Source organism: Camarhynchus parvulus, chromosome 27 (assembly GCF_901933205.1).
Source record: "Camarhynchus parvulus chromosome 27, STF_HiC, whole genome shotgun sequence".
NCBI classification, from domain to species: domain Eukaryota; kingdom Metazoa; phylum Chordata; class Aves; order Passeriformes; family Thraupidae; genus Camarhynchus; species Camarhynchus parvulus.
Window position 1 is genome coordinate 4,585,252 of NC_044597.1, and position 25,423 is coordinate 4,610,674.

A 25,423-nucleotide genomic window follows, 5' to 3' on the forward strand; every position below is an offset into this window, starting at 1 on the left:
GCTCCCTGTGTCCCTTTCCCTGTCCCTGTGTCCCTTTTCATGTCCCTGTGTCCCTTTTCCTGCCCCTGTCCCCAGGTCCCTTTTCCCTGTCCCTGTGCCCCTTTCCCTGTCCCCGGGTCCCTTTTCCTGTTCCCAGGTCCCCTGTCCCTGTGTCCCTTTTCCTGCCCCTGTGTCCCTTTCCCTGTCCCTCTATCACTTTTCCTGTCCCTCTGTCCCTGTGTCCCTGTGCCCCTTTTCATGTCCCCGTGTCCCTTTCTCTGTCCCCGAGTCCCCGTTCCCTTCCCCTGTGTCCCTTTTCCTGTCCCTGTGCCCCCTTCCCTGTCCCCGGGTCCCTTTTCCTGTCCCCCTGTCCCTGTCCCCGTGTCCCTTTCCCTGTCCCTCTGTCCCTTTCCCTTTTCCTGCCCCCTTCCCCCCGCCGTGTCCCCACGTGCCTCAGTTTCCCCCAGCACCGCAAGAGGTGCAGGGAGGGAGGGGGGGGTCCCCTTTGTCACCCTCGTGCTCGGGGGGCTCTGTCCCTGCTGTCCCCCCCCCCCAGCCCGTGTCCCCCCGCAGCACTCGGGGCCCGGTTCGGTTCGCTGCTTTATTTGGTTCCAAATGGGGGCGGCCCCGCACGCACCGGGGTGGGGACAGCTGGGGAGGGGGTGGCAGCTCCGTGTCCCCCAGCTGTGTCCCCAGAGCCCGCTGGGCACGGGGCACCCCCGGCTCTGCCCCGGGGGGAGCAGGGACCCTGCCCGGGGTGAGGGGGGGTCCCCGGGGCAGGGGGGGTGAGGATGAACCGGGACAGCTGCTCGGTCTGGGGGGAGTGAGAGTGAACTGGGACAGAGCACAGACCCCCCACTCAATTTGGGGGTCCCTGGGGGAAAGGGAGGGTGAGGATGAGCTGGGAACAGAGCACAGACCCCCCCACTCAATTTGGGGGGAAGGAGTGTGAGAGTGAACTGGGAACAGAGCACAGACCCCCCACTCAATTTGGGGGTCCCTGAGGGGAAAGGGAGGGTGAGGATGAACTGGGACAGGAGTGGGGACCCCCTACTCAGTTTCAGGGTCCTTGGGGTGAAAGGAGTGTGAGAATGAACTGGCAACAGAGCAGAAACCCCCTACTCAATTTGGGGTCCCTGGGGGATAGGAGTGTAAGAGTGAACAGGGAACAGAGCAGACACCCCCTACTCAATCTGGGGCTCCCTGGGACATGAACTGGGAGCAGATCCCCCCCACACTCCCCGACACTGGGGGGGGTCTAGGGGGTCGCCCGGAGCAGCGCCGCAGGGTGAGGATGAGCTGGGGCATCAGGGTTCCCACCAGCACGGGCCCCAGCGCGTAGCGAGCACCCACGTTCAGGTACCACAGGGCGCTGTCGCCGCTCCTGGGCAGCTTGTGCAGCATGTCCAGGGCCAGCAGCCCCAGCGTGGCGCTGCCCAGGGTCGGCTCCAGCAGCAGCAGCTCCTCGGCGGCGCGGCGGCTCAGGGGGTGCCGGGCGGCCAGGGCCAGCCCCAGCGCGCTGCTGCTCACCCGGCACAGCGAGGCCCAGGGCCGCGTCTCGGGCCGCAGCCACGCGGGCTCCGAGCAGCGGGCGCTGGCCCGGCGGAGGACCGGAGGGGACCGCGGGGATAGCGGGGATTGGGGTGGGGGCGCCCCTCCCAAACGCCGGGCTGGGGGGTGCCCCTCCCCAAACCGCTCTGGGATTGGGGTGTGACCCCTCCCAAACCGCTCTGGGGGCAGCCCCCTCCCCAAACCGCTCTGGGATTGGGGTGTGACCCCTCCCCAAACCACTCTGGGATTGGGGTGTGACCCCTCCCCAACCGCTCTGGGATTGGGGTGTGAACCCTCCCAGGAACTGCTCTGGGATTGGGGTGTGACCCCTCCCCAAACCACTCTGGGATTGGGGTGTGACCCCTCCCAAAACCGCTCGGGGATTGGGGTGTGACCCCTCCCAGGAACTGCTCTGGGGGCAGCCCCCTCCCCAAACTGCTTTGGGGCACATCCCTGGGCTTGGCCCTGGCACATCCCTAGGGTTGGCCCCTGGCACATCCCTGGGGCTGGCCCTGGCACATCCCTGGGCTTGGCCCTGGCACATCCCTGCTGTTTGTCCCCAAACCACTCCGCAGCAGATTGCTGGGGATGCCACCTTCCAGCCCGGAGGGCTCTCCCTGGGGATACCCCTCCCTGGTGGGCAGAGCTCTGGGGGACCCCATGACACCCCAGAAGCTGATCCTTGTGACATCCCTGTCCCTCCTTGACACCCCTTTTCCCCGTGACAATCCTGTCCCCCTGCAACACCCCTTTTCCCCTGTGACAACCCTGTCCCTGTGTGACACTCCTGCCCCCCGTGTGACACCCCTGTCTCCCTTGTAACACCCTTTTTCCTCTGTAACACCCCTGTCCCCCTGTGACATCCCTGTCCCCCTAACATCCCTCCCCCTGTCCCTTGTCCCCTTGTCCCCGCACTCTCACCAGTCCAGGTCCAGCCCCGCGGCTGTGGCCAGCCCGTGCAGGGCCAGCGCGCTCAGGAGCAGCCCCAGAGCCGTCAGCAGGAAGAAGCGAACCTTGAGGAAGTTGGGGGGCCAGCGCTGCAGCCCCCAGCCCAGAGCCATCCCTGGGGCGGGGACAGGCGGGGTCGGCGTTGGGATGGGCTGGGAAGGGGCTCCGGGGAAGGGGAAGGGGCTGCGAGCCCCTCTCACCTGCCAGGGAGCCGGAGATCACCTGGTGCGGGAAATGGGCCAGGACGAAGATCCGCGAGAGCCCCATGGCCGCCAGCAGGAGGAGGTAGAGCAGGAACGGCACCAGCCTCAGCAGCCGGCTGGGGGGAAACGGGGTCAGCGGGGAGGGAAAGGGGGAAAGCACAGCAACAAAAAGGTCCTGGGGGGCATTCAGGGGGTGTCACGGCCTCCTCCCGAGCCGCCAGGGGAGGGATGTGTCCCCCTGGAGCCGCCCTGCTGGGAGGGGAGGGATCCTAATCACCCTCCAGGGCTGCTGCAGGGGTTCCACATGCACCCCCTCTTCCCACAGGCGCTCTGGAAGCTCCCAAGGGATGGGGTCTCCATCTCCGGACCTCTCCTTGTGCCCCACATCCCACCCCCTGCTGCCACAGAGGCCCAGGACGCTCCCCAGGGCTGCCCCTGCCCGTGCCAGCCTCACCTCCGGCTGTACCTGGACACTGCCTTGCTCAGGGCGGTGACAATCGGCCACAGGGCCGCCCCCAGGATCATGCAGTGCCCCGAGGGGCTCCCTGGGGGATGAAGCACAGGGGGGCTGTGGGGAGAGCCGGCAATGCCCAGCCCGACCCTTGCCCGCTGCTCAGGAAGGGATTTTCCCACCTCCAGCCCAGCGTTCCCGCACGTTTGGGGCTCCAGGGGCTCCGAGCCGGGGCTGCCCGAGCCGGGGCTCACCTGGTCCCGTCTCACAGGTGACCGGGAACTGGCGCAGGGGGAGCTGCTCCCGCTCAGCCATCCCGGACTCGTAGATCCACCAGTACGGGCGCTCCCCGAACAGGAACCTGCGGCACGGACAGTAGGGGGCCGTGGGAGAGAGAACAGAGCCGGGCAGGAGCCCTGCAGCCATCCCTGGGATCCAGCAGAGCAGGATCCCTGCAGCTCTGGGATCCAGGAGAGCAGGATCCCTGAGCGGGGATCCCACGGGCAGAGAGCAGGATCCCTGGAGAGCAGCCATCCCTGGGATCCAGCAGAGCAGATCCCCACCCTGGGCACAGAGCAGGATCCCTGCAGCTCTGGGATCCAGGAGAGCAGGATCCCTGCAGCCCTGGGATCCAGCAGAGCAGGATCCCTGCAGCCATCCCTGGGATCCAGCAGAGCAGGATCCCTGCAGCCCTGGGATCCAGGAGAGCAGGATCCCTGCAGCCATGGGATACAGCAGAGCAGGATCCCTGCAGCCCATCCCAGGATTTCCATCCGAGCAGGATCCCTGCAGCCCTGGGATCCAGGAGAGCAGGATCCCTGCAGCCCTGGGATCCAGGAGAGCAGGATCCCTGCAGCCCATCCAAAAAATTCCAAATGAGAAGGATCCTGCCTGCCCCGATCCTGCGCTCATCCCTGGGACCGGGGAATTCCTGGCAGATGGCCAGAGGGCCTGCAGCTCCCAGGGTAATTACCCAGAGTGAGAATGCCCCTGCCTCCGAGGCAGTGAGTGTGTGCCCAGAGTGCCACAGGCAGGGTGTGTGTGCCCAGAGTGCCACAGGCAGGGCGCAGGGAGTGCCCCAGTGCCCCCCTCCACGTGCCCCCCTCACCACTTAAGGACCACGTTGAGCCACTCGGCCACCAGGGCGATCCAGAGGACCATGAGGGACACGTGCTCGTCCAGGCCGCGGGCCAGGGGGAAGCACACGGTGTAGATGGAGTTGGGGTCCAGGTGCGAGGTCAGCAGCAGCCAGAACTGCTCCAGCCAGGGCGGCCCAGCCTGCAGGGCCACGGCGGCGTGGATCCCGGCCTCGTGCAGGGCGTCCATGGCACTGGGCTGGGGCACTGGCTCCTGTTCGGGGAGTGCAGGGAGATCAGCCCCGGCACAGATCCCCTGGGATCCCTTGGGGACAGCAGGGGCGGGGGCGGGGGCTGGATCCCAAGGAATCCTCTGGGGAGGTGGGGATCCCCAGGGTGGGAGGTGGCTGGATCCCGAGGAATCCGTTGGGGAGGTGGCTGGATCCTGAGGAACCCCTTGGGGAGGTGGCTGGATCCCGAGGAACCCCTTGGGGAGGTGGCTGGATCCCGAGGGATTCCGTGGTGGGGAGGTGGTTGGATCCCAAGGAATCCCTCGGCACTGACTCAGGCAGTCACTCAGCACTCGAAGCTCGCCCACAAATGACTCCCAGATCGTTGCCCCAGGGCACAGCACACCTGTGGCTCTGGGCTGGGGGCCAGGGCAGGATGCCGGGGTTTGCTGTGGGGTTTGTAGCAGCTGAGGTGCTCTAAAGAGCCACCACCTCCCTGGGGCTTTCCCTTGGAAACCTCCTGGGTCTCCTGCGCTCATTCTGCAGAGGGCCTGGGCTCTCCCTGGAGCCACCCTTGGTTTTCCTTGGGGTTTTCGCGGGGTCTCCCCAAAGCCGGTCCTGACCCTCCCTGGGGTCCCTCTGGGGTCCCTCCGGGCCTCCCTGTGCTCTCAGGCCCGAGGCCTCTCTGGGGTCTCGCTACATCATACCCGCGGCCTGCCCATCCCCGCCAGCAGCCTCTGAGCCTCCCTGAGCCCCCCGGTGGCGCTGCCCACCCCCCGGTACCGGCGGGAGGTACCTGAGGGGGGGGCTCCATCCCGGGGAACCCTCAAAACTCCCTCCCGCCGCTCTCTGCGCCCTCTTCCGCCTACACTTCCCATCACCGCCCGCGGGCGCGGCGCGCTACGGCGGGGCGGGAGGGACAAACACCGGCCGGGCTGGGCTCAGCCAATCAGGACGCGGGGCGGAGCAGATCGGCGGGGCGGAGCGCCAATCCCCGCCCTCGCTGCCGCGCGGCCCCGCCCCCGCCGCGCCTGGCCGAGGCGAGCGGAGCCGCGGGCGCTGCGGGCGGACAAGATGGCGGCGCCGGGCGAGTACTTCAGCGTGGGCAGCCAGGTGTCCTGCCGCACCTGCCAGGAGCAGCGCCTCCAGGGCGAGGTCGTCGCCTTCGACTACCCCAGCAAGATGCTGGCGCTCAGTATCCACCCGCCCGCGCCTCGCCGCGCTGGTCCCGGCCCCGGCGCGGCCCGCTCGGGCCTCTGCGGCCCGCCCGATGAGGGGGGGGGCGTGAGGGAGGGAGGGGAAAGGGGGAAAAAGGGGGGGGGGTGTGAGGGGATCGAGGTGGGCGGCGACGGGGAGGGGTCTGAGGGGCTGCGGGAGACCCCCGGGGGATGGGGGGAGCGGGGAGTCCGCTCGGGAGGTTCTGGGGGAATTGGGGAGGTTGGTGTTGGGGTGAATGGGGGGATTGGGGTGCGGGGATTGGGGCGATTGTACCTGGGGGAGAGGGGATTGGGGAGCCCTGGTGAATGGGGGAGTTGGGGGTTTTGTAATGGGTGAATGGGATGGGGGGTGTCCTGTAGGGAGATTTTGGGAGGATTGGAGAGGTTGGTGTTGGGGTGAATGGGGGGATTGGGGAGCTCTGTGTGCAGGGATTGGGGCGATTGTAACCGGGGGAGAGGAGATTGGGGAGCCCTGTTGAATGGGGGAGTTGGGGGTTTTGTAATGGGTGAATGGGATGGGGGGTGTTCTGTAGGGAGATTTTGGGGCGAGTGAGGAGGTTTGTTTTGGGGGGATTGGGGGCCCCGTTTTGGGGTGAATGGGGATGGAGGGGCCCTGCATTATAAAGAGCTTTAGGAGGGGTGTGGGGAGCTCTGTACTGGTTTGAATGGGGGCACAGAGAGCACTCAGTTTTGGGGAGAATGGGGGGGACTGGGGTGTCCTGGAGGTTTTTTGGGGGCAGCAGTGAGGAACCCTGTAGTGGGGCGAGTGGGGGTGTGGCATTGACTATGGGGGGGTTGGGGAGCCTTGTGTTGGGGTGAGGGGGGGCAGTGGGGTGTTCCCTGCCCCCCCCAGTGTGAATATACATGGATGTGGTTGTGTTTGGAATCTGCAAGGAACGGGAAAAGCCCAGGGCTGTTGGGAAGCAGTGGAGGGTCCCAGGAGATGGGGGAAGCTGAATGCTCAGCTCAGAGCTGGCATTGGAGTTCTGGGGGGCCAGGGATGGGTTCTGCAGGGAATCAGGAGCTGGGAGAGGGTTTTGTGGCTGGAGCTGTGGGAAACACGACAGGAAAAGGCCCCCTGGGTGCCTGGGATGTGGTTGGAGCCAGGGGAGCTCCCAGGTCCCATTAGAGGCAGCAGGAAAATCCCAGAGGCTCCAACAGGTCGCTCAGTGCTGCTTGTCAGCCCCACGGGGGGCTGAGCCAGCCCTTCCCAAAGTGCAGCTGCTCCTGCCACGTCTGGGGTGCTCCAGCTCATCCCCCAAAGGGGAGACTGGAATTTCCTGGCTTGCTGCTCACCACTGAATGGTGTTTTTTAGGGAGGGCTCCGTCTTGTGCTCAGGGGGGCTGGGAGAGGAACAGGGACTTCCATGAGGATCTCTTCTAGGGGGAGGTGGTGTTGGCATGGAAGAGGCTCTCCATGCTGTGCTCCTTGCTCCATCCGTCCCTCCATCCATCCATCATCCATCCATCCCTCCATCCATCCTCCATCCATCCATCCATCCATTCATCCATCCATCCATCCATCCATCCATCCATCCATCCATCATCCATCCATCGTCCATCCATCCATCCATCCATCCATCCTCCATCCATCTATCCATCATCCATCCATCCATCCATCCATCATCCATCCATGGATCCATCCATGGATCCATCCATCCATGGATCCATCCATCCATCATCCATCCATCCATCCATCATCCATCCATCATCCATCCATCCATCCATCCATCCATGGATCCATCATCCATCCATCCATCCCTCCATCCATCCCTCCATCCATCCCTCCATCCATCCCTCCATCCCTCCATCCATCCCTCCATCCATCCCTCCATCCCTCCATCCCTCCATCCCTCCATCCCTCCATCCCTCCATCCATCCATCCATCCATCCATCCATCCATCCATCCATCCATCCATCCATCCATCCATCCATCCATCCATCCATCCATCCATCCTCATGGGAGCAGAGGATTTGTGCAGGAATCCCTGTCAGCTCTGAAAGGAGTGGTTTTGGGGTTTTTTTTTTGGGGTGCTGTCTCATTCCCAACAACCAACCTTGTGTGTCCCTCTCCTGGGAATTCCCATCCTTCCAGAGCAGGGAATGCTCCCTGGGGGTGCTGCTGCTTGCAGGAGGAAAAGAATTCTGGTGGAAAAAGTGCAAATTTGGTGGTGCTGGTTCGGGCCAGTGGTGCTGGTGGGCCAGGACTGGAGAATTCAATCTGGAGTTGGGATAGACCAGGATCATCAACAGCTGCAGAGGGACATGAGTGACATGGGATCACTGATCCCAAGGGAGCAGAGGAGCTCCCCACAAACCCACCCTCCTCCTGGTTTGCTCCTCACCTATAAAAACCTCTCTCTGGATTTGTTTTCCTTAACTCCCTCCTCCAGAATGCCCCTCTTCCAGTGGCAAGCCCAACCACGCAGACATCCTGCTCGTAAACTTACAGTACGTGTCAGAAGTGGAAATAATCAATGACCGCACGGAAACGCCTCCCCCTTTAGCCTCCCTCAACGTCAGCAAGGTGAGAGAGCCCTTCCTCAGCAGGGATCCTCCTGAAATCCTTCAGGGATCCCCCAAAATCCTGCAGGCATCCAGCAGGATTCGCCACTGGAGCTGCTCCCAGTGCAGCTTCCCAGAGCTCCATCCTGGATCTGGGGTTTGGTGATTTGCCTCTGGGTTTTACCACTTTGGGCTCTGGATTTTGGCATTTGGGGCCTGGATTTTGTTGGGTTTGGGGTGTGGGTTTTGGCATTTAGGAGCTGGTTTTTGGGGTGGTTTTGGGGCCTGGGTTTTATGTCTAGATTTTTGGTGTTTGGGAACCCAGATTTGGGTATTTTTGGGGTCTAAGGTGATCTTGTTTTGGGGTTTGAATTTTGAGGGGTTTGGAGCCTGGGTTTTGGTAGTTTGGGTCCAGGTGGTGATGTTTGGGGTCTGGATGAGGCTATTTTGGATCTAGATTTTGGAGTTTTGGAGTGCACAGCAGGGGCAAAGATGAACTCACAAAGGGGAACACCTGGAATTCTGAGGAATTGCTTTTCATCCATCCTGGAATGGGATCACTGCCCATTCCTAGTGAGGTGAAAAACAGGGAAGGTGACCCCGAGCTCTCGGTGCTGGGCTGAATCCAGGTGTGGGGTGCTCATTGTCACCTCCTTGTCCCACAGGGACACCTCTCCTGCTGCTTTGTGCCACACAGGTGGCACCAGCTGGGTGTCCATCCCCTCCTGGGTCCCTTCCCCGTGGATTAACACATCCAGGTCTCAGATGACACAGCTGCCACCACGGTGTGACCGTTGGCTGTCACTGCAGCGAGTGACATGGCTGGGAGCCCAGCCTGAGGGGATCCCCCTCGGGAATTCAGTGTTCACTTTGGGGATCCCCCTCGGGAATTCAGTGTTCATTTTGGGGAACCCCCTCAGGAATTCAGTGTTAACTTTGGGGATCCCCCTCGGGAATTCAGTGTTCATTTTGGGGAGCCCCCTTGGGAATTCAGTGTTAACTTTGGGGATCCCCCTCGGGAATTCAGTGTTCATTTTGGGGAACCCCCTCAGGAATTCAGTGTTAACTTTGGGGATCCCCCTCGGGAATTCAGTGTTAACTTTGGGAAACCCCCTCAGGAATTCAGTGCTCACTTTGGGGAACCCCCTCAGGAATTCAGTGTTAACTTTGGGGAACCCCCTCAGGAATTCAATGTTAACTTTGGGGATCCCCCTCAGGAATCCCAGTGCTCACTTCAGGGATTCCCTCAGGAATTCCTGTGCTCACTTTAGGCTTTCCCAGCATCCCAGAATTGTGGGTTTGGATTTGGGGAGGTGACACATGCGCTCGGGTTGGAAGGGGCTGTTCCAGTGGCAGCAGGGCAGTTCTGTGGGCTCTGCCCCCCATCCCCACGGGGGTTCAGGCAGGCTGGGCTGGGATGTTGCTGGTGGTACTGGTTGTACTGGGAGAAGGGGGTGTGGGCACATGGGAGTGCTGGGAACCCGGAGAGTTGGGGACTTTTGGGGACACCCCTGTCCCACGGGGCTGGCGCTCACCTGAGGACCTTGGCACAGCCACAGGGAGATTCTGGAGGGATCCCCTTGATCTCCTCAGCCTGCTGGCACCCAGGTGGGATGAGGGGCCACCCTGGCCCTGGGGGACCCTGGTGTGACCCCTGGTGGCCCCCAGGGTCCCTCCTTGCCTGGTGCTGTGAACTCCCATCCATTCAGGGGGATCCAGGGCATGGAGCTGCAGGGCTGAGCCACTTCCTTTTGGGAAATGGGTACATTTCCTCTTGGGATGGGCAGGGAGGGCTCACCTGCTGCAGGGGGCTGATGGATCCCGTGGCAATGCTGGGATGCTGCTGCTGGCCCCTCTCCAGGGGTTCCAGTCACCTCCTGGTGGCCTCTTGTCAGGGCTGTCCCCAAGTCTGGATGCAGCAGGTGCTGGAGGAGCATCCCCAGGCCTGGGACAGAGGGGATCTAAAGCTCAGGCTGGGGAAGGGGGATCTGCTCAGGGGGGACACGGCAGAGGGGATTCTGAGGGCTCTGTCCCACAGTTCCAGCCCATCCCAGTGTGGTCGGGGGGTTCCCACTTCTCCAGCGTTGTGGCAGCCGCCCCAGAGGGGTGAGGGGCTGTGGCACCCCAGGGAAGGATCTGGGGTGCAGGGAAATTCTTATGGAATGTTGTGTCAGGTTTGGAAGCCTGGCTGGTGGTCTTGGAGAGAGCCATTCCCACATGGAAGGGGGTGGGTGGTGAGGTTGTGAGGGTGAGGAAGGCTCCTGTCCCTGCTGAGGCAGTCAGGGAGCACATCCCAGTGCTCCTGCAGTGCCTGCTGCCACCAAGAGGGGACTGGGGATGGCTGGGAGAGGGACTCCTGTCCCTCAGGGGCTCTAAAGTGTCCCCAGTCAGAGGGATCTGGGGCTTTCCAAGGGGTCAGAAAGCCAGAGCAGCTCTGGGTGTGCTCCCAGCAACGAGGAGGCTCCAGGAGGAGGAAGAGGAGGGATGATGCTGATGTGGCTCCTCCACTGCGGCAGCTCCAGCCAGGAAAAGGCAGCTGGTCCAAGGCTGCTGCCTCCAGGCTCCGCTTCCTTCTCCTCCCACATCCATGGGATGCAGCCTGGGGGAGGCCAGGGTCGGGGTTTTCCATCTCTATTCCAGCGCCCTGTGTGTAATCACACCTCCCCACACACGGATGCAGCTCCCAGATAACCAATTCTGCTTATTTTTTGGGAACAAACCAACTGCTGCAGGCTAGAGTTGCTCCTACTCCTGCGTGGAGCGTTTACTCCCGGCGTGTTGGGTGTTCCAGGCTCCTCTTCCCCATCTCCATCCCAAGTGACCTGAGTAGTGAGGGGGGATTGCACCTAAAATGCCAGAATTAATTCAGAAAGGGGCAGGGCCATGTCAGGAGATGGCACCACCATCCCCCAAATCTCTGGGAGGCCCTGGCAGTGCTGAGGGTGCCTCCAAAGGGGAATTTAGGCTGGAATCACGAGGGGCAGAGCCATATCTGGGGTGTCCCCGTGTCCCCTCAGCCCAACCCCCTGTCCCTGTGTGTCCCCAGCTTGCCAACAAAGCACGGACGGAGAAGGAGGAGAAGATGAGCCAGGCGTATGCAATTAGTGCTGGTGTCTCTCTGGAGGGGCAGCAGCTCTTCCAGACCATCCATAAGACGTAAGTGCCCACCCGGGGGTCCCCAGTGCCCACCCGGGGTCCCCAGGCTCCTTTTTGGGGTCCCCCACAGCCTTTTTGGGGGATTGGCCTCGCTGAATCCCTCAGGTTTGCCCTGGAACGTTCTGGTGTGTCCTGGATGGGATCCTTGGGGGTGAGGGTGGCTCTCTGCCCTGCCTGGCACATCCCACCCCCCCCGGGCTCCCACCCCTCTCCAACCAGACCCTGGAGTGACCGGGGGGCTCTGTGCCCCCTCAGTGGGACACAGCCCCACCCCAGGGGGCAGTGGTGGCAGTCCCCTGATGCCATTGTCCCTCCCCTCAGCATTAAGGACTGTAAATGGCAGGAGAAGAACATAGTTGTGATGGAAGAAGTCGTCATTGCCCCTCCGTACCAGGTGGAGAACTGTAAAGGCAAAGAGGGGAGCGCCCTGAGCCACGTACGCAAAATAGTGAGTGTGGGCTGGGGACAGAGGGGGGTGGCACCTCCTGGCAGGGGGACACGTCCCTGGGGACAGCCAGGAGCCTCCTTGGCTGGGCTCCAGCCCCTCCTGGCATCCCCTTCCCTCTCCAGAGCCCCCTGCCACCCTTTTTGAGTCGTGTGTTCAGAATGGTGAGCAGGGGATGGGGACACTGGGAGGACTGGGTGGGTGTCACCTCCCTGGGGACACCTGAGACCCTTCCTGGCTTGGCCTCCAGCCCCTCCTGTGGTTCTCCAGACCTTCCTGGCCTCCTCCAGCCCCTCTTTGCTTGGCCTCCAGACCTTGGGGTTCTCCAGACCTTCCTGGAGTTCTCCAGCCCCTTCTTGCTTGGCCTCCAGCCCCTCCTGGGGTTCTCCATCCCCTCTTTACTTGGCCTCCAGACCTTCCTGGGATTCTCCAGCCCCTTCTTGCTTGGCCTGCAGACCTTCTTAGGGTTCTCCAGACCTTCCTGGGCTCCCCCAGCCCCTCCAGGGGCTCCCCCCACCCCTCCTGGAGTTCCCCAGCCCCTCCTGGGGTTCTCCATCCCCTCTTTGCTTGGCCTCCAGACCTTCTTGGGGTTCTCCAGACCTTCCTGGGGTTCTCCAGCCCCTCCAGGGGTTCCTCAGCCCCTCCTGGAGTTTTCCAGCCCCTCCTGAGGTTCTCCAGACCCTCTTTGCTTGGCCTCCAGACCTTCTTGGGGTTCCCCATCCCCTCCTGGGGTTCCCCATCCCCTCCTGGTTCCTTCCCTGAACGCCTCGGTTCCCCCCTTCCCCTGCAGGTGGAGAAACACTTCCGGGACGTGGAAAGCCAGAAGGTCCTGCAGCGTTCACAAGCACAGCAGACACAGAAGGACACGTCCCTGTCATCCTGAGGCCACCTCGGGGCCACCACCACCACCCTGTCCCCGCGTCCCCTCCCCGGAGGCGGCGTCGGGGGGGCTCCTTCAACTTTTATTTCCTTTTTTTTTTTTTTTTTTGGGGAAATCTCAACCAATTCCAAACTTTAGACTTCAAAACAAACGAGAAAAGAGAATAATTTAAAGCTCCTCGCGCATTACTTGACTAACAGACTTTGTTTTTCCGCCATGGTTTCTCCCTCCAGCCAGTCAGACTCTGTTAATTTTATTTTTTGGCCTTTTTTTTTTTTTCTTTCCCTTTTCCTCCCTGTTCCTGCCTCCCTCTTCCCCAAAAATCCTTCCAGAAAATAAAACTAACGAGCTGACTGTGGTGGCTGACCCGGGACCCTCGTGACCAACGTGGTCTCGTTTTAATTTTGTTTGCACAGGGCAAGGCTTGAATTAGTCTTATTTTTCTTATCTTTAAATATATAAATATATATTAAAATGTTCTTTAAATATTTGTCTGCTTCTAGGGTCGTGGCAAAAAAATCCCTCTAACACCTCCTTGGGAGCAGACAGAACCTGGATTTGGGGTTTTTCACCCCATTTCCTTTATGTTTTTAATTTTTTTTGCCATTTTTCATTTAATTTTTAATTTTTTAAATTCTTCTTTTTTGCCACAATCCTCCCTCTCCCCGTTTTGTTTCCTTCCATTGTTTTTTTGGTTTTTATTTTAATTAAAGAAAAAAAAAAAACCAGATCAAACTCGAAACAATTCAAGCCCTGCCTTTAGGAAAATTAAAGATTAAAAAAAATTTAAAAAAAGAAAAAAAAAAGGAAAATTTTTTAGTCTTGTTTAGCAAAAAACAATAAAAACCCGAAATTTTTTTAACCATCACCGGAGTCTGTGGGGGCTCAATGGGGCGTGGCCTCGCGAGGGGCGTGGCCAAGGGGAGTGGGCGTGGTTTAGGGTGGTGCCTGTTACCCTTTGTTATGGGGCGTGGCTTCAGCGGGGGGCGGGGCCTAACGCTGCATTTTCAATGAGGGTTTGTTTGATTGATGGGGCGCGGTTGAGGCCATGGCGGGGTTTCGGGGGGAAGGCGCGGCCCGGGGCAGGCTGGAGGCTCGCTGGGCGCGGCTGTTCCGGAGCGCGGTTGCGGTTTTGGGGCAGGAGCCGCCATTTGAATGGAGAGGCGCGGCCTGAGGGGAATGAGGGCGCTTCCATTAAAGGGGCGTGGTTTGTGCAGACAGGGCGTGGCTTCCCCTTGCGCGGCGCTGATTGGTCCGCGAGGCGGCTTTTCCGGCGCGGCATTTCCGGCGGGACGGCCCGGTAATGGCGGCGGGCCGCGGGTGGAGGCGGCGGGCGCTGCGGCTGCTGACGGCGGGCGGCGGCGTCCTGCTCACCCGCTTCCCCTTCTGGCACTGCTTCAGCGGGCTCCTGCTGTGCGCTGAGCGCGCCGACCTGCGCCGGTGCGCGCCCGGGGGCGAGACGGGCTCGGGCGCCTGCGAGTGCTCCTGGGGAGCCTGGGCCTGAGGGGGGCCTGCGGTGGTTGTGAGGGCAGGGGCGGCTGTGGGGCTGGGCTGGCGGGGATCTCTGAGAGCCTGGAGGTGCTTGTGGGGCCTGGAGAGTCAAAGGGGGTGTGGGGCCTTGAGGGTCTGGGGGAGTGTCCGGGGTGTGAGGGGCTGAGGGTGATTCTGGGGGGCTGGGAGAGCCGGTGGGGCCTGGGGGGCTGCTGAAGTGTGGGGCAGCTGGGGGGCTCCTGGGTGAGTGTGGGGCTGGGTAGGTGACGGGGACCCTCGGTGGGGCTGGGACAGGTGACGGGGACCCTCGGTGGGGCTGGGTATGTGATGGGGACCCTCGGTGGGGCTGGGACAGGTGACGGGGACCCTCGGTGGTGATGCTCCGGGTGATAGGGACATTCGATGGGGCTGGGGCTGAGGGGAGACCGCAGCAGCGTCAGGGTCTGGGAAGGGGACGGAGCAGCAGAGGGGGCTCGGAGGGGCTCTGTGGGGCAGGGCAGGGCTGTGGCTGCCCCATAACCCAGAGGAGGCTCCGGGGTGAGTATGGGGTGCCGGAGCCGCTGTCCCTGTCCCCGCAGGAAGCCGGACATCCCGGTGCCCTACCTGTACGTGGACATGGGCGTGGCCGTGCTCTGTGCCAGCTTCATGTCCTTCGGGGTCAAGCGGCGCTGGTTCGCCCTGGGCGCCGCCCTGCAGCTGGCAGTGGCCACCTACGCTGCCCACGTCGGGGGGCACGTGCACTACGGAGACTGGCTCAAGGTGAGACCCCCACCCCTGCTGCCCCCAGAGCCCTGGGTGGCACTGAGGGCAGTGACGGGCAGCCATGGGTGGCACTGAGGGGCAGTGATGGGTGGCAATGAGGGCAGTGACGGGCAGCGCTGAGGGGCAGCCATGGGTGGCACTGATAGGCAGCCCATGTGGCACTGATGGGGCAGTGATGGGTGGCACTGGGGGGAAGCTCCAGGGTGGCACTGAGGGCAGTGATGGGCAGTTCTGGGTGGCACTGAGGGGCAGCCCCAGTGTGGCACTGAGGGGCAGCCCCAGTGTGGCACTGAGGGGCAGCCATGGGTGGCACTGATAGCCAGCCCAGGTAGCACTGATGGGGCAGCCCCGGGTGGCACTGAGGGTGCCCTGAGGGGCAGTTATGGGCAGCCCCAGGGTGGCACTGAGGGGCAGCCATGGGTGGCACTGACAGCAGCCCAGGTGGCACTGATGGCAGCCCCAGGTGGCACTGACAGCAGCGTGCCCCCCAGGTGAGGATGTACTCGCGCACCATCGCCATCATCGGTGGCTTCCTGATCCTGGCCAGCGGCGCTGGGGAGCTGTACCGGCAGAAACCCCGCAGCCGCTCCCTGCAGTCCACGGGCCAGGTGTTCCTGGGCATCTACCTCATCTGCCAGGTACTGGGGCTGGGGACAGCCAGGGGACACCTTGGGGACAGCCAGGGGCGGGGGACAGCCCTGTGCTGCAGGCTGGGGCCGTGGTTCCCTGCAGGAGAAGCCTTGGGACAATGCTCCACATTGTCCCTGGTGGCAGCCTCAGGGACAGTCCATGGCCTCAGGGTGGTGTCAGCAGTGTCACCAACCCCGCACTGTCCCCAGAGGAGAAGTCTCGGGCAGTAGATGTCCTTGGGGGATTGTCACCAGTGCCACCACACTGCATCCCCCATGACCCCCTGGTTTTGGGGACCCCCCTTGTGCCACCTCTCCCCATCCCAGAACTCTTGTGTGTGGATGTTCCCAGTGCCACCACACTCCAGATCCCTGTTGTCCCTAGGGTGAAACCTTGCATGGCACCAGCGCCATCCCCCACTGCGAATGTCCCTTTGTCCCAGCTTTTGGTGGGACTCCCCATCCCAGAACTCTTGTGTGGATGTTCCCACTGCCACCACACTCCAGGTCCCCGTTGTCCCTGGGGTTGGAAACCTTGCATGGCACCAGCGCCACACCCCACTGCGATTGTCCCCTTGTCCCCTGCTGTCCCCCCAGGCCTACTCCCTGCAGCACAGCACCGAGGACCGCCTGGCCTACCTGGACCACCTGCTGGGGGGGGAGCTGGCCCTGCAGCTGCTCTTCCTGCTCTACGGGCTGCTGGCCCTGGCCTTCCTGTCGGGTTACTACGTGCGGACAGCGGCGCAGGTGCTGGCCGTGCTGCTGCCCCTGGCCATCCTGCTCATCGACGGCAACCTGGGCTACTGGCACGCGCTGCGCCGCGTCGAGTTCTGGAACCAGATGAAGCTCATCGGCCAGAACGTCGGCATCTTCGGGGCCGTGGTCATCCTGGCCACCGATGGATGAGGGGCAGCGGGGATAAAGGGTGGGAGGGATTTTTTTAAGGAGCGCCGCTATTTATTTGTTGATTTTTTTGGGTTTTTTTTTTTTTGTTTTGGTGGTGTTTGTAAATATTTGATAATTTTGGCGGAGGATGGGTGGGGGGGGTCCTGCCACTGTGTGGTCAGGGTGCCTCTCCCTTGCTGAGGGGTGTCACTGCTCCTCCCCCCCCAAAAAAAAGTATTTTTACTGATGTACTGAGAAATGTTTAATGTCTCACCCCGGGGGGCTCAGCTTTGGGTGCCAGGGTGAGGGGCTGCAGCTTTTGGGGCACAAACTGCTTTTGGGGTCCTGGAATGCAATGCAGGAGTGCTTTGGGGAGCTGATGGTGAGGGAGGGGCTGCTGTGGGGCAAACTGCTTCAGAGGAGTCACTTTGGGGGGAGCTGATTCAGGGGAGATGCTTTGGGGGGCTCGGAGGGCAGAGCTCCTTTAGGGGCTTGGGGTGGAGGGGCTGCTGCAGGGGAGCTGTTCTGGGGGACCCTCATGGGGAGCCGCTTTGGGGGGGCCAAATCTGGGGAGGGATGTGAGTCTGAGGGCTTGGGGGGAGCAGCTTGAGGGGGAGCCACTCTGGGGACTTGGTGGAGAGGCTGTGGGTGTTCTGGCACAGGTGGGGGCCCCAGGGAGGGGCTGGCAACCCCCAGGGTCCCCGTGGGCTGTGGCCTCAATGCCCTTGTCCTGTGCCTGGGCTGTGTGTGTGTCCCCAACCCCCCCGGGCTGGGCAGGGCTGTGTATCCCCCCCGAACTGTGTGTGTCCCCCCCCGGGCAGGGCAGGGGTCCGTGTCCCCCCTGAGCTGTCCGTGTCCCCCTCAGGTGTCCGTGTCCCCTCCCCGGGCAGGGCACGTGTCCGTGTCCCCCCCAGGTGTCCGTGTCCCCTCCCCGGGCAGGGCACGTGTCCGTGTCCCCCCCCAGGTGTCCGTGTCCCCTCCCCGGGCAGGGCACGTGTCCGTGTCCCCCCCCAGGTGTCCGTGTCCCCCCGCCCTGTCCGGAAAAGCAAACAGGGCTGATAAGGGGCTTCCTCCGGGGGGCCCTAATGGCGCCTCCGGCGGAACCGGGGCCATAAAACGCGGGCAGGCGGCAGAGCCCTGTTTGCTCGGGGGGGGCCGCCGCGGCTCCTCACCCCCGGCACCCCCCCGGCGGCTCCAGCCCCGCGCCTTCCCCCCCCAGACCCTCCTCTTCCTCCTCGCTGCCCCTGGGGAGGTGGGGGCAGGCAGGGGACCCCCCCCAGCCCTGTCCCCGCTGTGCCGGGGGTGCAGCCCGCGCCCCCCCCCGCGGCAGAGCCATCCTGTGACCTTTGGAAAATGTCTGTTTGCTGTCACTCGGATAAATGGGGCAGAAAGCTCCGGCCCCCCCTCCCCGGGTCCCCCCGCGGCTGCTGGGGGCCACCCGCGCCCTGCTCCCCCCCGGCCGGGGGACATCTGTGACAGCGCGGTGACATTGTCGCTGCCCTGGGGTCCCCGCAGGCCCCCCCCGGTCCCGTCAGCTCCGCACCGACGTGAAAGCTCCGGGGCCGGGGGGGCTGCGGGAGCCGCTCCCCCCTCCCGGTGCTGCCCGAGCCCGGCGCCGCTCGGCCGGGACCCCCCGCCCGTGTCCCCGCAGCCCGCGGGTGTCACAGCGCGGCCACGCCACGGGGGACAGCCCGCCCCGCCACTGCCACCAGCCGCGTCCCCGCCGCCGCTGCCCGGGTGACAACCGGGGCAGGAGTGGGGGCGCGTCCCCTCCGGCCGGGACTGCCACCCTCCCGTGTCCCCTCCGGCCGGGGCTGCCACCCTCCCGTGTCCCCCCTGGCCGGGGCTGGCACCTCCCGTGTCCCCCCTGGCCGGGGCTGGCACCTCCCGTGTCCCCTCCGGTCGATTCTTGTCGCCTCCAGCCGCGCTGGTGGCACCCCACTATGTCCCCACGGCCGTGTCCCCTCTGCCCCACTAGCCGGAGGCCATCCCGGCGGTTTTGGGGACCCCCTTCTGCCGCTTGTCCCCATTCCAGCACTCCCACGGTGGCTTTGGTGGCCCCTGCGCGACGGGCACGTCCCCGCCGCGTCCCTCCGTGCCTCAGTTTCCCCCGGAGCCGGTGATTGCTCCTTAATGGTAAATCCATACGGGATTAATGTCCCCGCACGGGGGGCTGGAAAGGTCACCTCATCCGTCCTGCGGGTGGTGACAGCGCTCGATGGCGGTGGTGGGGCTGCGGTGACGGGGCTGTGGTGGCGGCTTCGTGCCTGGTCTGGGGAAACTGAGGCAGCCGTGGCTGTGGGTGTGTCTGTCCCCTGCACTGTCCCCCGTGCGTGGCTCAGGGCCGTGGGTCTTGTCCCACGGGCCACGTTTGTGCCCCTGGGTGTGGCTGATGTCCCTGTGTCCTTCTGTCACATCCCGCGGCTGTGTGAGGGCAGGTTTGTGTGACACTGCTGCCTGTGACATCCGTGTGTGTCCTGTGTCCTTGCGCCATGGCTGCGTGTGACATCCATGTCAGTGTCCCTGTCCTGTGTCCTTGTGCCACGGCTGCATGTGACATTCCTGTGTGTCCTTGTGCCACGTCTGTGTGTCCCATCCATGTCAGTGTCCCTGTCCTGTGTCCTTGTGCCACGGCTGCATGTGACATCCATGTCAGTGTCCCTGTCCTGTGTTTCCGTGCCACAGCTGCATGTGACATCCATGTCAGTGTCCCTGTCCTGTGTCCCCGTGCCACAGCTGCGTGTCCCATCCATGTCACTGTGCCGTGGCTGCCTGTCACACCTGCCATGTGCCATTTCGTGTGTCCTGGCCGCCTGTCACACTGCCTGTGTGCCATGGTGACATGTCACACCCGTGCCTATGTCCCGTGCCCGCCTGGCATTGCCGTGTCCGTGCCCTGTGGCCACACGCGTGTCCCTGTGTCCATGTGTCCCACCCGTGTCCCCCCGCTCTGTCCTGCCCAGCCCCTCCGTGCCCCAGGCTGGGGACCGTGCAGGGGACAGTGACAGCGTGCTGGCACGTGTCCCCTGGCCGCGGCGGGGGGGCCGCAGGGTCCTGCGTGCCCGTGGGTCTGTCACGCGTGAGGGAGGAGCCACCAGCCCCCCTGGGGCTATAAAAGCCCGGGCGGGTGCAGGAGCCGCCGTGTCCCCGGCACTGTCACCCCACTGCCAGGCCCTGCCTGTCACCTCTGCCTCCGCCATCGTGAGTGCAGCCACGGGCGGGGGTCCCGGGGGGAGCTCGGGACCCCAGGAGGGACAATCAGCTGTGGGGACCCTGGAGGGGGGCGTCCCTTTGGGGCCACGGGGGTCTCTGGGGTGCTTTGGGGTGGGACAACTCATTTGAGGGGGGGGTCTCTGGGAGGGAGGTGTCCCCGTGGGATACGGGAGGGTCCCCGGGGGTGGCGATGTCCCTTGAGTGGGGCTGGGGTCCCGGGTGGGGGGTGGAACAAATCCCTGGGGAGCTGGGGGGTTTGGTGGGGGGCAGAGCCGGGTTGGGGGTCCCGGGGGTGATGGGGGCGCCCCCCCCGCAGCCACAGCCGCCCCTCGCCCCTGTGCCCCGCAGATGGTGCCATCCCCGCGGCCGTGGCGCGCGCTGGTGGCCGTGTCCCTCTGTGCCCTGCTGTGCCTGGCGGCCGCGTACCCCCCCAAACCCGAGAGCCCCGGCGAGGACGCGTCCCCCGAGGAGATGGCGCGCTACTTCTCGGCCCTTCGCCACTACATCAACCTGGTCACGCGGCAGAGGTGAGCGCGACAGAGTGAAGGGGGGTGACACGCGTCCCTGTCCCCGCGGGGTCCCCTCCGCACCTCGGCGCGCGCTCCCGCGAGGTCCCCGCGGCTCAGGCGCGCTCCCGTGTCCCGCAGGTACGGGAAACGCGCCAGCCCCGGCGCCGCGGGGACGGAGCTGCTCCTGGGGACCGACAGGTCACGGTGAGTGTCCCTGTCGCTGTCCCCTCCCTGTGCCCAGCGCCCCGCGGGCGGGAGCGCACCCCGGGCTGGGGGTCCCGGGGCTGTTTGGGGGTCCCAGGGGGGTTGTCGGGGGTCTCTTTTCCCCTCCTCTCACACCAGCTCTTCCCGCAGGTTCGATGACGACTCCTCGTGGTGACCGCCCCGCCCAGACCCCCCCTGCCCCCCAAGTCCTCCCCACATCTCCGGGACCCCCCAGGGGACCCGGGGCCAGCGCGGGACCCCCCGCTGGAAGGCCGGGGACCCCCAGAACCCGGCCCGGGGGTGTCCCGCTGCCGGGGGACGGGGGGTCCCCGACCCTGTCCCCTCCCCACCGCTGCCGGGTGGGTCCCGCGTGGTCCCTGCACGGCCCCGCAGTGACAATAAAAGAGCGATCGTGGGCACGGGCGGCTCCGCGCTGTGCGTGGGGGGCGCGGGGGGCGCGGGGAAGGGCAGGAGGGATGGAGGGGTGGGGGGAGATGGAGGGGGATGGAGGGGTGGGGGGAGATGGAGGGGGATGGAGGGGTGGGGGGAGATGGAGGGGGATGGAGGGGTGCAGGGGGTGTGAGGAACAGGGGACAGGAGGTGCCGGGGTGCAGGGAGGGGGGTCAGGAGGGCGGGCAGGGATTGGGGGGTGAAAGGAGGGGAGCGGGAGGGGGTCATGGGTGGGAATTTTGGGGGGGGGTGCGTGGGGAAGGGTGGGAGCGGGGTGAGCTGGGGTTGGATGCTGGGGTGTGCTGGGTGTGGGGGGCACTGCTGGGGGGATCCACCGCTGGTGAATGTGGGGGTGCAGGGGGTGCTGGGGGGCATCCGTGGGGGTGCTGCCCCTCCACCGTCCCCCTGTCTGTCCCACTCCCCCCCCTCTGTCCACTCCTGCCACCCTTGCACCCCACCAGCCCCCCCGGCTGCGCCCCTCTCGTCCCTCTGTCCCCACACCTGTCCCTCTGTCCCTCCGTGGGGCCGGACACCCGTGCCCACGTCCTGTCCCCTCCGGGAGCCCCCTGAGCGCGGGGTCAAACATTAACCAGGGGCCAGCTGTCCCTGTCCCCCCTCCCCGTCCGAGTGGGCACCTGGCCACAGGTGCTGCGTGGCAGGGTGACATCAGCGGGGACACGGGGGATAAAAGGGCCGGCGCGGCGGTGGCAGCAGCGGCACCGAGCACCCGGCGTGCCAGGCAGCGTCCCCTCGAATCGCCGTGTCCCCGCGTCCCCGGCCGAGGAAGAAGGTGAGTGGGGACGGGGAGCTGCGGGTGCGTGACAAACGGGTGTGTGACAAACGGGTGTGTAAGTGACAGGTGTGTGCAATGGTTTGTGCGAGGCTGAAGGTGTGCAGGAGCGGGCCATGAGGTGTGCAGGGGTGGGAGTGTGCAGGTGCGTGTGTGGAAGTGTGTGCAGGTGTGTGTGTGCTGTGCGCAGGTGTGTTCAGGTGTGTTCAGGTGTGCACAGGTGTGTGTTTGCATGTGCTGTGCGTGCAGGTGCGTGCAGGTGTGTTCAGGTGCATTCAGGTGTGCACAGGTGTGTGTTTGCATGTGCTGTGTGTGCAGGTGTGTGCAGGTGTGTTCAGGTGTGTGCAGATGTGCACAGCTGTGTCCAGGTATGTACAGATGTGTGTGTGATGCATGTTCAGGTGTGTGCAGATGTGCACAGCTGTGTCCAGGTGTGCGTAGGTGTGTGATGTGTGCTCAGATGTGCACAGCCGTGCACAGCTGTGGGCAGGTGTGTGTTCAGGTGTGCAGCTGTGCACAGCTGCACGTAGGTGTGTGTGTGATGTGTGTTCAGCTGTGCACAGCTGTGTGTTCAGGTGTGTGTTCAGGTATGTTCAGGTGTGCACACCTGTGTGCGTGCCCCGTATGTGAGCACGCCCCGTCCCGTTCCCGGCCCGGTGTGACCCCGCTGTCGCTGTCGCTGTCGCAGCCATGGCCCCGCCGCTGCTCTTGGTGGCCTGCGCTGTGCTGGCGCTGCTGCCGCTGCGGCCCCGCGCGGCCCCGGCCCAGCCCGCGTACCCCGGGGACGACGCGCCCGTGGAGGAGCTGCTGCGCTTCTACAACGACCTGCAGCAGTACCTGAACGTCGTCACGCGCCCGCGGTGAGCAGGGCCCGGGGCTGCCCGTCCCGACGTGTCCCCTGTCGCGACACACCCCCTATCGCAACGTGCTCCCCATCGCGGCGCTCTCCCTACCGTGACGTGCTCCCTATCGCAATGTGCTCCTCATCCCACCGTGCTCCCACCACGGTGTGCTTCCCTTCGTGACGCACTCCCCATCTCAATTCACTCCCTGTCATGACATGCTCCCTGTCGTGACATGCTCCCTGTCGTGACATGCTCCCTGTCGTGACATGCTCCCCATCGCCACGCTCTCCCTACTGTGACGTGCTCCCCATCCCAGCGTGCTCCCACCACAGTGTGCTTCTCTTCGTCATCCCCATCCCAATGCATTCCCCGTCGTGACACAAGCTCTATCGTGACATGCTCCCCATCATGGCGCTCTCCCTACCGTGATGTGCTCCCCATCCCGATGCGCTTTCCCACCAGGGTGTGCTTCCCTGTCGTGACACCATCCCCAACTCAATGTGCTCCCTGTCGTGACACACCCCCTATTGCGACGTGCTCCCCCTCGGAGTGCTCTCCCTACCGTGATGTGCTCCCCAATGTGCTCCCACCACGGCATGCTTCTCTTCGTGATACTATCCCCATCTCAGTGCACTCCCTGTCGTGACATGCTCTCTGTCGTGATGCACTCCCCATCTCAATGCACTCCCTGTCATGGAACTCTCCCTGTCGTGACACACTCCCTGTCATGACATGCTCCCCATCCCGATGCGCTCCCTGTCGTGACATGCTCCCTGTCGTGACACACTCCCCATCACTCCCCGCTCCCTGTCGTGCCCCTCTCCCTGTCAGGATTTATCGATTCAGGGCGGCCCCAGTGCAGTGAATGATTTGCTCTGAGTCCGTGATTTCAGAGGGCTGAACAAACACTTTATTGAGCTAGGTTATATCACACCAATGCTATATCTAGGTTATATCACACGAATATCTAGGTTATATCACACCAATGCTATATCGAGGTTATATCACACTAATATCTAGGTTATATCACACCAATGCTATATCTAGGTTATATCACACCAATGCTATATCGAGGTTATATCACAATTATATCTAGGTTATATCACACTAATATCTAGGTTATATCACACCAATGCTATATCTAGGTTATATCACACTAATATCTAGGTTATATCACGCCAATGCTATATCTAGGTTATATCACACCAATGCTATATCGAGGTTATATCACACCAATGCTCTACTAAAACTATACTAAAGAGATACTACAGACAAACCCCGTGTCCGACACTACAGACACAGCTTTGACCCCAATTGGCCGATCAATCCAAACCATCAGCAGAACCCAATTAACAAACCACTCTCGTTAAACGATCTCCGTAGCACATTCCACATGTGCCGAACAGGAGCAACAAGCGAGACAAGAACTGTTGTCTTCTCTGAGCTTCTCACTGCCTGCCCCAGGAGAAATCCTGGGAGAGAGAGTGATGTCTCTGTCTGTTCAGAGCGTGTGAGTGCCACAGGGACGCGCTCCCCACGGTGTGTCACTGTCACCCTGTCCCCTAACGTGTCCCCATTGCAGGTACGGCAAGCGGGCAGGTGGGCGAGCGCTGGGCCAGGAGCCCCTGGGAGCCCCAGGGTGCTGAGCCCCAGGTGAGGGGCTGGGGGGCGGGAGGAGCCCCCCAAAACTCCCCACAGCTCCCCTCGGCCTCAGGGTCCCCACGGGGACAGCCTGGGGGGAAGGGAGGCTCTGGGCTGGGGGAATGCAGGGGGAGACCCTCAGGGTGTCAGGGTAGGGGGCCTGAGGGTGTCAGAGTGGGGGATGTGGGATTGGGGGGGCCCTGAGGGTGTCAGGGTGGGGGATATGGGATTGGGAGGTCTCGGTGGGGAAGGGGACATGGCGTGACACCCCCGTTTTGTTTCAGGGACACCGCTGGGGCCGAGTGGGTGAAGAAGCCCAGAGGGTGCAGCCCCCCTGCCCCTGCTGCACCCCCGGCCCCCCCAGAGCCGTCACTGTGGGGCTGGGACGGACCCCCAGCAATAAAACCCCCCCTGCAACCACCGCCTGTCTGCCTCTGCCTGCTGGGGACACTGGGGACAGTGGGGACAGTGACCGGGGGGAATGGGAGTACTGGGGACACCGGGGGTGTTACAGACGCTGAGTGTGGGGACCGTAGTGATGCTGGGGACAGAGGGGGCAACGGTGGCTCTGGGGACACGGGACAGCGGGGACACTGAGGCACTGAGGGTGTCGGGGACACCGAGTGGCTGTGCTGGGGACACTGGGGGTGCTGTCACTGGGGACTCTGGGGACACCGAGTGGCCGTGCAGGGGACACCGGGGGTGCTGGCATTGTGGACACGCCTACGCGGCCGTGCCTGTCGCTGTCGCTGTCCCCGTCGCTGTCCCCGCGCGGTCGGTGCCAGTCGCGCGTGTCCCGCCGCGATGCCGGCGGCCGCCCCCGCCTCGGTCACGGGTGAGCGCGCGCACCGGGCGGGGCTTGCACGCGCGCACACGCGCGGGCACGCGCGCGCAAACACCTTCCCCCCCCCGTGCACTCGGGGGGGGGGGATGTGCCCGGGTGGGGGGCACAGGGTGCGCGTGCGCGCGTCGGGCACGCGCGTGGGCGCGGGGCACAACCGGGTCTGGCACACGCGTGTGCAAGGGTGGGGAGGGTCGCTCCGGAGGGGATGGGCTCTCGGCTGCGCGCTCTCGTTGGTGCGCGGGTGCGCGCGCGTTGCACGCGGCCCCTTTAAATCCGCGCTCCCGCCCCCCTCCCCCCTCCCACCGCCCCCTTAAAGGGGCCGAGCCCCCGCCGTCCCCCTCCCCACGCCGCGGGGGGGTCCCACCCGCGAGCGGGGTGGGTGTGCAAGCACGGGCGTGCAAGCGCGGGTGAGCGGATACGGGGGGGGATATACAGCGGGGGAGCGCGCCCGTGGGTTTGCACGCCAGCGGGAGCGCGCGTGGGGAGGGAGGGGCGGGGGCGCGCGTGTCGGCGAGAGCG

General features: G+C 63.8%; 4 protein-coding genes across 6 annotated transcripts; 3 read left to right on the plus strand and 1 right to left on the minus strand.

Moving 5' to 3' along the window:
* Nucleotides 1–514: 514 nt before the first annotated feature.
* Nucleotides 515–5,355, minus strand: G6PC3 (glucose-6-phosphatase catalytic subunit 3). 3 transcript variants are annotated; one of them, XM_030966427.1, is made up of 7 exons: nucleotides 5,235–5,355; nucleotides 4,241–4,482; nucleotides 3,387–3,493; nucleotides 3,136–3,226; nucleotides 2,679–2,797; nucleotides 2,450–2,543; nucleotides 515–1,589 (listed from the first exon to the last, which is right to left on the minus strand). In XM_030966427.1, exons 1-7 carry the CDS (start codon nucleotides 5,250–5,252, stop codon nucleotides 1,238–1,240), a joined length of 1,023 nt encoding a protein of 340 aa, XP_030822287.1. In that variant the 5' UTR covers nucleotides 5,253–5,355; the 3' UTR covers nucleotides 515–1,237. The 3 variants fall into 3 exon arrangements, with proteins under 3 accessions (XP_030822287.1, XP_030822286.1, XP_030822285.1); XM_030966426.1 differs by having other exon boundaries at nucleotides 517–1,589; nucleotides 2,450–2,593; nucleotides 3,148–3,226; XM_030966425.1 differs by having other exon boundaries at nucleotides 520–1,589; nucleotides 2,450–2,593.
* A 102-nt stretch (nucleotides 5,356–5,457) lies between these two features.
* LSM12 (LSM12 homolog) lies at nucleotides 5,458–13,495 on the plus strand. Its single transcript, XM_030966395.1, has 5 exons — nucleotides 5,458–5,633; nucleotides 8,049–8,182; nucleotides 11,207–11,316; nucleotides 11,638–11,764; nucleotides 12,552–13,495. Exons 1-5 carry the CDS (start codon nucleotides 5,513–5,515, stop codon nucleotides 12,642–12,644), a joined length of 585 nt encoding a protein of 194 aa, XP_030822255.1. The 5' UTR covers nucleotides 5,458–5,512; the 3' UTR covers nucleotides 12,645–13,495.
* Nucleotides 13,496–13,924: 429 nt separating this feature from the next.
* On the plus strand, nucleotides 13,925–16,652 carry TMEM101 (transmembrane protein 101). The gene is made up of 4 exons (XM_030966406.1): nucleotides 13,925–14,081; nucleotides 14,711–14,891; nucleotides 15,386–15,532; nucleotides 16,121–16,652. The coding sequence occupies exons 1-4, from the start codon at nucleotides 13,945–13,947 to the stop codon at nucleotides 16,427–16,429; spliced, it is 774 nt and encodes a 257-aa protein (XP_030822266.1). The 5' UTR covers nucleotides 13,925–13,944; the 3' UTR covers nucleotides 16,430–16,652.
* A 3,317-nt stretch (nucleotides 16,653–19,969) lies between these two features.
* Nucleotides 19,970–20,509, plus strand: LOC115914094 (peptide YY-like). Its single transcript, XM_030966442.1, has 3 exons — nucleotides 19,970–20,148; nucleotides 20,269–20,334; nucleotides 20,485–20,509. Exons 1-3 carry the CDS (start codon nucleotides 19,970–19,972, stop codon nucleotides 20,507–20,509), a joined length of 270 nt encoding a protein of 89 aa, XP_030822302.1.
* The last annotated feature ends 4,914 nt before the right edge of the window (nucleotides 20,510–25,423 follow it).

Excerpts from the sequence above, each read along its gene's own strand:
- G6PC3 (XM_030966425.1), bottom strand. Across the intron at positions 3,227-3,386 it reads CACCTGTGAGACGGGACCAG|GGAGCCCCTCGGGGCACTGC; the intron begins GTGAGCCCCGGC and ends TTCATCCCCCAG. Across the intron at positions 1,590-2,449 it reads GGGGCTGGACCTGGACTGGT|TCCTCCGCCGGGCCAGCGCC; the intron begins GAGAGTGCGGGG and ends GGTCCCCTCCGG.
- LSM12 (XM_030966395.1), top strand. The coding sequence starts at position 5,513 with ATGGCGGCGCCGGGCGAGTACTTCAGCGTGGGCAGCCAGGTGTCCTGC. Across the intron at positions 8,183-11,206 it reads CCTCCCTCAACGTCAGCAAG|CTTGCCAACAAAGCACGGAC; the intron begins GTGAGAGAGCCC and ends GTGTGTCCCCAG. Across the intron at positions 11,765-12,551 it reads TGAGCCACGTACGCAAAATA|GTGGAGAAACACTTCCGGGA; the intron begins GTGAGTGTGGGC and ends CTTCCCCTGCAG.
- TMEM101 (XM_030966406.1), top strand. The coding sequence starts at position 13,945 with ATGGCGGCGGGCCGCGGGTGGAGGCGGCGGGCGCTGCGGCTGCTGACG. Across the intron at positions 14,082-14,710 it reads GAGCGCGCCGACCTGCGCCG|GAAGCCGGACATCCCGGTGC; the intron begins GTGCGCGCCCGG and ends CTGTCCCCGCAG. Across the intron at positions 15,533-16,120 it reads GCATCTACCTCATCTGCCAG|GCCTACTCCCTGCAGCACAG; the intron begins GTACTGGGGCTG and ends CTGTCCCCCCAG.
- LOC115914094 (XM_030966442.1), top strand. The coding sequence starts at position 19,970 with ATGGTGCCATCCCCGCGGCCGTGGCGCGCGCTGGTGGCCGTGTCCCTC. Across the intron at positions 20,149-20,268 it reads AACCTGGTCACGCGGCAGAG|GTACGGGAAACGCGCCAGCC; the intron begins GTGAGCGCGACA and ends CGTGTCCCGCAG. Across the intron at positions 20,335-20,484 it reads CTGGGGACCGACAGGTCACG|GTTCGATGACGACTCCTCGT; the intron begins GTGAGTGTCCCT and ends CTCTTCCCGCAG.